Genomic DNA, 10023 nt, shown 5'->3' on the forward strand with positions numbered 1-10023 from the left:
TTAAAATGACAAAAGGTTGCAGTTTACGTTGTGTAAATGGTGAACTCATACTGCTGTCAATCCTTGTCAATGCAATCAGTTTCACCATTCCTAGCTGACTGGCTAGCTATCTGGTAGATCGAAGCCCATTCTAGAAGAACGATAATGAATGAAAATGTCTTATAATTGTCCCCCCCAAAGTTGATAGCAGATTTTCGTCACTGCCAAAAACCTTTCAACTACCAGATGATATTACTAAAATACATTGAACGATCATTGCTCAATTGCTGTTGAGCAATGATGTACATTTTTCAGGATGATCTGTTCTAACTAACCAGTTGTGTGACGCCTGCCTGAATTGAAATGCACAGTTTCGGAGTTGCTGAATGTGGCCGCAGTATATGGCCCGTAGTACACCGCGGAGCTGCACCGGAACCTATATTTAAATACATAAAACATGGCCGCGCCCTGTGTGCAGTGAGTAGGAGCTTTTCCAGCGCGAGATTCAGACATACTGCCGCAGGTAAATTAAAATGTATTCTTAACTAAATGATACTAATCCGTGTAACATTTGTTTGCGTTTGAGAACTGTAAGTAGGCTGCTATTGATAACCGTTTGTCTCTATCCCTGCCCATCTCAACTCGTGGGTTTCAGCGCAGCTGGCAAACCGTAGTCGCTCGCTAGACGAAGTTAACTGACTTGTTAACTGCTAATTACTACAACAGACACCTTGACCTGGTGCTGTTGCAAGAGCATTGCTGCTGATATTAAGTCATCTTTCAGTAAGGCTCTTTTATTTGAGAGCCTAAGATGAGAGAAATTGCTATGTATCCAGTTTCTGTTATCTCCCAAATATGGCAGCGCTGTTTTCAAGAGCGTTGCTCTGTGTTAGGCTACCTTATCGGACCTACTCATTGTTTATTCCAGATAACAATGGCCACTCCAGGAAAAATTTCGAAAAAGGGGCGCAAAAAGCTACTTCAGGCAAAGACCTCCCTCAGCATCCCCTACAGCCTATCATGGAGCCCCCTTCCTCAGAACAGCATGCACTACATCCTGAACACACTGACGGACAAACTGAAAGCTGTGGGCCTGGAGAAGAGGGAAGCCAAGGGGCCCCGCCGGTGGAAGAAGGGAGACGAGGCATCTCAGCCACGGACTGAGGAGACGGGTCCTCCAGAGAAGTCCAGCTGTGGTTGGACAGACAAGGCAGCCAGAAGGCAGCTGGCCGTGGGCATCAATGAAGTTACCAAGGCCCTGGAGAGGAATGAACTCCGGCTGGTGCTTGTGTGCAAATCGGCACAGCCAGCTCACATGACCAGCTACCTGGTGGCGCTGAGCAGCACCAGACAGGTGCCGGCCTGCCAGGTTCCCCGGCTGAGCGACAGTGTTGCCCGGCCGCTGGGGTTGAAGAGCATTCTGGCGCTGGGGTTCAGGCGTGGGAACGAGCTGGAGGATGAACTGTTTTCTGATACAGTTGACGCCATTATACCCAGAGTTCCCCCACACAATGTTGCCTGGTTACCAGATACGTTGCCGAGTGACGCAACTGAATGGCCGATAGAGAAGGGGGACACAGGGAAGGGGGTGAAACGGAAGGTTGAGGATGAGAGCAGGGAGGTGGGTGCAGGTCCGGAGGGGCAGGACAGGGGTGAGGTGAAAGGGCTGGAACACAAGCCTGAGGATGGGACTCCAGAGCAGATAGAATCTGCAGCCTTGGTTCTACAGCCTCTCAAAGTTAAAAAGATTGTTCCCAATCCATCCAAAATAAGAAAACAAAAGCGAAAGAGACTTGTATAACCTGATTTTGTAAAGATTATTTTTTTTTAATGGGGGGGGGGGGGTTTCCCACTTTAAACACACCAGGAATGTGATCCTTGGCACACATTAAAATTATGACAGATTCAAACTTGCACCTTTTTAAAGTCATGAGTTTATTCAATCAATCAAATATCCATGCTGGTATAACTGACGTGTTTGTAACAGAGTGTTTGGATGAAGTCTAAACAGTGCTGGTTCTGCAGTTCTACTACCGCCTGGAATGGACTTCAATAAAAATATTGTTCTTCAATTAGAGAAAGCTGCATGTTTTTTTTCTTCAAAACTACACATTTTGATATTGTTAAAAACAACTTCTCTTCAATAAGGCAAGTGCTTGGAGGAGCTCTCACCATAGTAGAGGGTTAGGGTTACCGCCAGCCCTCATGGCATCGCCACTGTATCAAAACAGCCTCATGCTCAAATTCATACAAGCAGCGTAATACAAACATGACAGAACCTACATCCCTAAGGTGCCCCTGTGGTAACTACATCTGTCAGCTTGTGAAACTGCAGGGCTCAATGCTCATCAACTCAGCAGTGTTGATGGTTGCAGTCTCCCAGAGGAACACAGACTCATGGAGCTGCAGTGGCTGTTTCCCCTGCCTCGCACCAGGCTTCTACTGCCAAGTTTACAAAGGAAGTGATTGAAACGACAAGTATGGTAAAATGGGAATGTATATAGCTGGGACAGTCGTGTAGCTGAGCCCAGACATGACCTGTCACTTTCACAAAGCCGCACATCAACACGTAAAGCAAGCCCTGCCCATGACTACTGGGTCAGGGACAAAGAAAAAGGTTTTCCAACATAAACTAGAATTATTTTCAAGACCTGTCTAACCCTAACCCTTGACATGGATGACCCAGTCACGCTTCAAGAAGCCGAGTACTCCTCAGAGGGTTAGCAGCTGTGGCAGAATCCTCTGTGTGTGTGATGGTCTTACACAGCATCCTCTGTGTGTGTGATGGTCTTACACAGCATCCTCACGCTCCATGTTACACTAGGAGCTGCCCAAGACTATCCAAGTCTGATACTGCACGCTGAATTCAGTATTTAGGGTTTTACAAATACTGAAAGACAGAACAGGAATTGTGTCAAACAACAAGTAACATAGAGCACAATTCTAAATATCAGAATTGTGTGAAAAAAGGGGGGGGCTATTCTCACGTTTGCTGGTAGCCACAAACACACAACAAAAAAATATGTATTTTTTTGTTTTGTTTTTAACACAATTGCATCCTGCCTCATATTTGTCAAGACACAGTATCATTTGAAAACCTAAACATCAGAACATAAAGAATACACTCAATAAAAATGCACCTGGTATTAAAGGAGCCGTTTGCTTGATTAAGAACTCAAGAATTGTGCTTCAATAATGCAATACATTCTTTCTAAAAAAACAAACATTAAAACCGCGTCTTCCAAACTGTTTGTAGGAACAGTAAACAACATCTAAACTAGTTAGAAAGAAAATGCTTTGGATCTGTTCTGTCAACCCTCCGGCCCTTTACTACAGGAATACATATTATCTGGCATTACATGTACAGGTGACTACATTTCTGCTTTCTCAAACTGACAAAAACCATGTGATTCTTTTGGGATGCAAGTCTGTTCTTCCTTGTTGCGTGCGTGTGTGCACATGGCTGTGTGTAAGTTGATGTATGTGTACATGCTTACTTACATATTCTGTAAGTGTGAATGTTTTTGTGTGTGTGTGTTTAAGTACTGTCCGAGTGTGTGTTTTAAGTACTGTATGGGTGTGTGTGTGTGTGTTTTTAGTACTGTATGGGTGTGTGTGTGTGTGTGTGTTTTTAGTACTGTATGGTCTGAGTATCTCAGGCAGAGCATAATTTCACATTCAAGATATTGATGAAGAGTTATCATTTGCTTATGAGAGAATGGTTTCCATGACGCCAACACAAGCTTGGAGAGCTTCTCCAAAAGACAGGCTTTCCATCACTGCTCTGTAGTCGTCCTGTGGAGAACAGGACTAACTGTGTCCTGGTTGGGGAAAAGTCTGATGTCGGAACTGATGATGGACCTGCAGATCAGTGTGAAGCAGCCCACACCAGCCTTGTTACTGTAGTACCAGGCCGACCTGACATGGAGAGAAAGAGCATTAGTGATAAGAGAGTCAACTGAACACAACACAGGAGACAGGTGGAGGGTTCTGATTCTGACATGATCCTATGAACCCATCTGTGCAGTCTTTCCTTCCCAGAAATGTGAGGTATTCCAGCGGTGAGATGGACACACCTTCTCAGGGTCCATGGGAGGGCATCTCCAGTTGTAGAGGTAATACTGCAGGTTCCCGTCTCCGATGCCAAACTTGAGCTTCTCCAGGAAAACCTTGTTCTCCATCAGGTCCAGAGCGTTGAACACATCAAAGCCTTTCTGTGGAAAACACACAATCACTCTCTTTATATAGATTTTATGACAATTATAGCAAGTTCCTTCTAGAACAATCATAAGACATTTGATCCACTGTTATTTTAACTATAAATAATAATAATTTACAATAATTGGATGCTGCTGTAGCAGCCACGTGTCTTAACTCATGTTGGTGTCTGTGTAGTGTGGTGCCACTGTTCCTGACTGTGTGTGTGTCTGGAGCTGTTCCTCACTGTGTGTGTGTGTGTGTGTCTGGGGCTGTTCCTGACTGTGTGTGTGTCTGGAGCTGTTCCTCACTGTGTGTGTGTGTGTGTGTCTGGGGCTGTTCCTGACTGTGTGTGTGTCTGGGGCTGTTCCTCACTGTGTGTGTGTCTGGAGCTGTTCCTCACTGTGTGTGTGTGTGTGTCTGGGGCTGTTCCTCACTGTGTGTGTGTGTCTGGGGCTGTTCCTCACTGTGTGTGTGTCTGGAGCTGTTCCTCACTGTGTGTGTGTCTGGAGCTGTTCCTCACTGTGTGTGTGTGTGTGTGTGTCTGGGGCTGTTCCTCACTGTGTGTGTCTGGGGCTGTTCCTCACTGTGTGTGTGTCTGGAGCTGTTCCTCACTGTGTGTGTGTGTGTGTGTGTGTGTGTCTGGGGCTGTTCCTGACTGTGTGTGTGTCTGGGGCTGTTCCTCACTGTGTGTGTGTCTGGGGCTGTTCCTGACTGTGTGTGTGTCTGGAGCTGTTCCTCACTGTGTGTGTGTCTGGAGCTGTTCCTCACTGTGTGTATGTGTCTGGGGCTGTTCCTGACTGTGTGTGTGTCTGGGGCTGTTCCTGACTGTGTGTGTGTCTGGGGCTGTTCCTCACTGTGTGTGTGTGTCTGGGGCTGTTCCTGACTGTGTGTGTGTCTGGAGCTGTTCCTCACTGTGTGTGTGTCTGGAGCTGTTCCTCACTGTGTGTGTGTGTGTCTGGGGCTGTTCCTCACTGTGTGTGTGTCTGGGGCTGTTCCTCACTGTGTGTGTGTCTGGGGCTGTTCCTCACTGTGTGTGTGTCTGGAGCTGTTCCTCACTGTGTGTGTGTCTGAAGCTGTTCCTCACTGTGTGTGTGTGTGTCTGGGGCTGTTCCTCACTGTGTGTGTGTCTGGGGCTGTTCCTCACTGTGTGTGTGTCTGGGGCTGTTCCTCACTGTGTGTGTGTGTCTGGGGCTGTTCCTCACTGTGTGTGTGTCTGGGGCTGTTCCTGACTGTGTGTGTGTCTGGAGCTGTTCCTCACTGTGTGTGTGTCTGGAGCTGTTCCTCACTGTGTGTGTGTGTGTGTGTCTGGGGCTGTTCCTCACTGTGTGTGTGTCTGGAGCTGTTCCTCACTGTGTGTGTGTCTGGGGCTGTTCCTGACTGTGTGTGTGTCTGGAGCTGTTCCTCACTGTGTGTGTGTCTGGAGCTGTTCCTCACTGTGTGTGTGTGTGTGTGTGTGTGTGTGTCTGGGGCTGTTCCTGACTGTGTGTGTGTCTGGGGCTGTTCCTCACTGTGTGTGTGTCTGGAGCTGTTCCTCACTGTGTGTGTGTCTGGGGCTGTTCCTGACTGTGTGTGTGTCTGGAGCTGTTCCTCACTGTGTGTGTGTGTCTGGAGCTGTTCCTCACTGTGTGTGTGTGTGTGTCTGGGGCTGTCCCTGACTGAGTGTGTGTTGGGGGCTGTTCCTGACAGTGTGTGTGTGTGTGTGTTGGGGCTGTACCAGTTTGGCCAGTATCAGTGCGTCGTTCATCAGCTCCAGCAGAGGAGTGCGTGTGTGGACAGTGTAGAAGGAGTACGCAGCCTTCAGGCTCCTGTGGAGCGGGTGGTGCATCACCGTGGAGGGCAGGGTGTAGAAGCTGGTGAAGTCAGTCAACACACCACCAGCACCCTGATGGAGACGGAGGGAGAGAAAGAGACAAAAGAAAGAAGGACTTAATACCAGATGTATGTAAGTGTGTATTCCTTCTGCAGATAGACACAGATGTATACCTCCACCACAAACGTGTCTATGATGTTGTCCTGAGGCAGGAACCAGTGAGCCACTTCCTCCTCTCCCATAGAGGGCGCCAGCTGGAAACGCCTCAGGTGTTTCTGAAGCAGCTCTGTGAGCTGGCTGACATCCCGCCTCTCCATCGGACGGAGCCCTGGGGTCTTTGTGCTCTGTGTGGGCGGAGAGGAGGCGCTTAACAAGGAGGAAGAGGAGGAGCTTAACAAGGAGGAAGGGGAGGGGCTTAACAAGGAGGAAGGGGAGGAGCTTAATAAGGAGGTGGAGGATCTACGAGCAACATACAGTTAAGTGATTTAACGATATCAAGACTTGTGTGAAGGAGTGTTCAGTGTGTCTGCTTACATCTGGTAGTCTGTAGAGTTTCATGGTTCGCTGTAGGGTCATGTTTCTGCTCAGGTGGGAGAACTTGACCTCCACTAGCTTCCTGGGGTTCAGAGACCGATGCCAGTACCTAAAAACACAAACACAGCCCACGCACACACAGAAAAAGACAAAGACATTGTAGACAACTGAAGTCCCCCTTGAGAAAAGGCTCTACTGTATTGAACAGTGCGAGTACCTGCACGTGGACACGGGCTTGGGCAGGACCACTCCTGCTGTGTAGACCGCCTGGAAGATCCCCTCCAGGTTCACCCTCCGTGTGATCTCTCTGATCAGGACTGGAGCCACGCGCTTCGAACGCAGCTTCTTGTGGACGCACAGGAAGTTGATCTCTACCATCCTCTTTAACCTGGGAGGGTCGGGGGAGACAGGAAGTGGACAGGATGATGAATGACTTACGGGAGATAAGTATTTGAGTCAATGTTGTTCAGGAAATAATGTTTATCTGAATACGTGTACAGTAACCATGGCTGTATAAGGATGATAATGGTGGTGGTGTGTGTGTGTGATGCACTCACATGTCATAGATGTGGATGTCAGCAGGAGCAGCACTGATGAAGCCCACCAGCTTCTTGTTAGAGGACACTCTCACTCCACAGTGCCACTGAGGTAGCCAGCCAGGGGGACGCAGCGCCCTGTGGGACACACACAGGTGAGACACACACAGGCGAGACACACACAGGTGAGACACACACAGGTGAGACACACACAGGCGAGACACACACAGGTGAGACACACACAGGTGAGACACACACAGGCGAGACACACACAGGCGAGACACACACAGGCGAGACACACACAGGCGAGACACACACAGGTGAGACACACACAGGTGAGACACACACAGGTGGGACACACACAGGTGAGACACACACAGGTGAGACACACACAGGTGGTACACACACAGGTGAGACACACACAGGTGAGACACACACAGGTGGTACACACACAGGTGAGACACACACAGGTGAGACACACACAGGTGAGACACACACAGGTGAGACACACACAGGCGAGACACACACAGGCGAGACACACACAGGCGAGACACACACAGGTGGGACACACACAGGTGAGACACACACAGGTGAGACACACACAGGTGGGACAGGTCTTAGAGAAGACTGCAGGCAGCCAGACTACGCATCAGACCTATGGTCCTGTACTTTGTACATGAATGGTTAAGGTAAGGGGATTCTGACCATTTGAGGAAGTTGGGCGAGTAGTCAAATCTGAACATGTTGTCATCGTCCTCCACGTAGTTTTCATTCAACAGCGTGTACAACTCCTTCAGCTGAGAGAGAGACATAAGCAGAGATGGTCAAAAAGTGAACGAGAGAGTTAACTATAAGGTGTCTGTTTGCATGTAGACTGTGTATAAATGCATAGGGAGCCACAGAGAGTGAACACAGACCACATCTGCACTGCTGAGGTCCAGCGTGTCCCACATGAAGCCCTGGGGGAGGGAGTACGGCTCCTGCCTCATGTGCTCCTTGTCTGCTTCAATGGGCCCATGGCTGGTCACCACCTCATCTGCAAGAACACATTCCAGCCAGTCACAACCAGGCAGCCCCAATCAGGCAGTCACAACCAGGCAGCTCCAATCAGCCAGTCACAACCAGGAAGCCCAAATCAGCCAGTCACAACCAGGCAGCCCCAATCAGGCAGTCACAACCAGGCAGCTCCAATCAGCCAGTCACAACCAGGAAGCCCAAATCAGCCAGTCACAACCAGGCAGCCCAAATCAGCCAGTCACAACCAGGCAGCCCCAATCAGCCAGTCACAACCAAGGAGTCTCCAGCAGGCAGCAGTAGAGAGTCCTATTGACAGGGGAGTTAGTTCCAGCACTATAAGTCCTGTCTCCTGCTTGAAGAGCTAAAGCATGTCAGAAAATACGCCCTGCATGTTCCTGTGTTGGCGTAGAGGCGCCGTGTGTGTGACTCATCCATGACATGTACCCCTGTCACTGTCCCCTCGCTTGGTCCAACCTACTGAGTTTGGGTACAGGCTGTGTGTCCCAAAACTGGTACTTGTGTTTGGATGCCTCGTCGATGCTCTTGGCTGGACCCTGGCATGACAGCAGCTCCATGGCCCTCTGAATGTCTTGGAGCTTCTGCATGGGGAGACCGGGGTTCTACAGAAGGGGAAACAGGGGCACAATTTACACACTGGTGTCTGGGCTCCACTGGAGTACAGATCCTCCACAGAGGTTTGTGCTCAGTCAGCATCACCTTCATCTCCTGAGAGTCGGAGGCAGAGTCAGACTTTGTTCCTCCTGAACTTGGCTTCTCTTTCTTCCTCTTCTGTTTCTTCTTTTTCTTTTTAGCTCCCAAATCTCCTCCTGGACTACTACACAAACACACAATACGCATTTACTTGTAACTATTCGTTAACTATTCAGATGCTGTTAGCTTAGATGCTAAATTCACCTCCTCCCTATAATAAACCTGTTCACCTTCACCACGTGATTGATTCTGGTACTGCGCTTGATGTAAAATAGACTACCACCTGACAATGAAAGCTGCATCGCGGGCTGTCATGTGGAAAACCATGGCAGTATAGTCTGACGAGATTTTGCCTAACATTACCTAGCCTCAATATACTTCCATGGCTGTAGTAGCGGTAGCCGCCAAACGTGACGTGTGTTAGCCTTCTGATGATGATGATGGCCCGCAATGTTGTGGCTAAGCCGGCTAGCAGCACAAGCAGGTCGACCTGCGTCCAGGCGCACACATCCACACAAGACAAGAATGAGAGCCTTCTTCTCTGCATTTACGCCACCACGATAAACCACTAGGCCAGCAACAAAGCTGCAACTTGCACAAATTGCAAGTTCACTAATGGTGCACCGCAAGTGGGTGGATGATAAAGAACACCTCTGGCTGACAACAGTAACCATCATCACACAATCGCTTAACTAACATTAACGTCACGCTAGCCAGCGTTGCTAAGAAAGAAATGTCAGGTAATTTCCAGTTTGCCGTGGCTTTACCAAAAACAACATTCGTGCCTTGCGGTATACCGACACGTTAGCCAGCGTTAGCTAGTAGCGAACTAGCTTGCTAGGTAACTGTGTAGCTCCGTTTAGAGCGCTAGCTTAGCTGGTGCTAGGCTGGGCTAACGTAACGGCACCCCTCCATCCCCGACAGACAGAGCACAACGGATCTGGAAATGTGCTGCCCAGGACGGCTGCTTTGTTGTGTTGTGTTGGAGGAGCAATCCTCACCCTTGCATGTGTTCATTCTCCTCTTCGTTGTCCCCGTCGATACCGCAGGTGTCCTGGTCATCCAGCTCCAAGCTCTGCTGGCTGGCTGCAGATTCGCTGTCCTCCGCCATCACGGATGAAAATGTAGAAAAAAACTACCGTTAAAGAGGAGGAGACGAGTGGAATTAAAAACATATTCAAAGGATGAGGGGGAAACAGCGTCATCCTGTGGTGACCGTCCTTATCTCAGGTGGAG

General features: G+C 49.0%; 2 protein-coding genes across 5 annotated transcripts; one reads left to right on the top strand and one right to left on the bottom strand.

Moving 5' to 3' along the window:
- The first annotated feature begins 339 nt into the window (after positions 1 to 339).
- rpp38 (ribonuclease P/MRP 38 subunit) lies at positions 340 to 2060 on the top strand. 3 transcript variants are annotated; one of them, XM_062466043.1, is made up of 3 exons: positions 341 to 502; positions 635 to 762; positions 908 to 2060. In XM_062466043.1, the coding sequence occupies exon 3, from the start codon at positions 914 to 916 to the stop codon at positions 1778 to 1780; it is 867 nt and encodes a 288-aa protein (XP_062322027.1). In that variant the 5' UTR covers positions 341 to 502; positions 635 to 762; positions 908 to 913; the 3' UTR covers positions 1781 to 2060. The 3 variants fall into 3 exon arrangements, with proteins under 3 accessions (XP_062322030.1, XP_062322027.1, XP_062322028.1); XM_062466044.1 differs by having other exon boundaries at positions 640 to 762; XM_062466046.1 differs by lacking the exon at positions 635 to 762 and having other exon boundaries at positions 340 to 502.
- Positions 2061 to 3281: 1221 nt separating this feature from the next.
- On the bottom strand, positions 3282 to 9942 carry nmt2 (N-myristoyltransferase 2). 2 transcript variants are annotated; one of them, XR_009930798.1, is made up of 12 exons: positions 9789 to 9942; positions 8794 to 8911; positions 8555 to 8696; positions 7977 to 8095; positions 7765 to 7856; positions 7081 to 7197; positions 6741 to 6911; positions 6524 to 6632; positions 6163 to 6333; positions 5894 to 6061; positions 4056 to 4189; positions 3282 to 3897 (listed from the first exon to the last, which is right to left on the bottom strand). XR_009930798.1 is itself a non-coding variant. In XM_062466042.1 (12 exons), the coding sequence occupies exons 1-12, from the start codon at positions 9896 to 9898 to the stop codon at positions 3877 to 3879; spliced, it is 1476 nt and encodes a 491-aa protein (XP_062322026.1). In that variant the 5' UTR covers positions 9899 to 9942; the 3' UTR covers positions 3282 to 3876. The 2 variants fall into 2 exon arrangements, 1 of the variants encoding a protein (XP_062322026.1); XM_062466042.1 differs by having other exon boundaries at positions 4056 to 4193.
- Positions 9943 to 10023: the final 81 nt, after the last annotated feature.

The sequence above is a fragment of the Osmerus eperlanus genome, chromosome 7 (genome assembly GCF_963692335.1).
Source record: "Osmerus eperlanus chromosome 7, fOsmEpe2.1, whole genome shotgun sequence".
Taxonomy (NCBI): Eukaryota; Metazoa; Chordata; class Actinopteri; order Osmeriformes; family Osmeridae; genus Osmerus; species Osmerus eperlanus.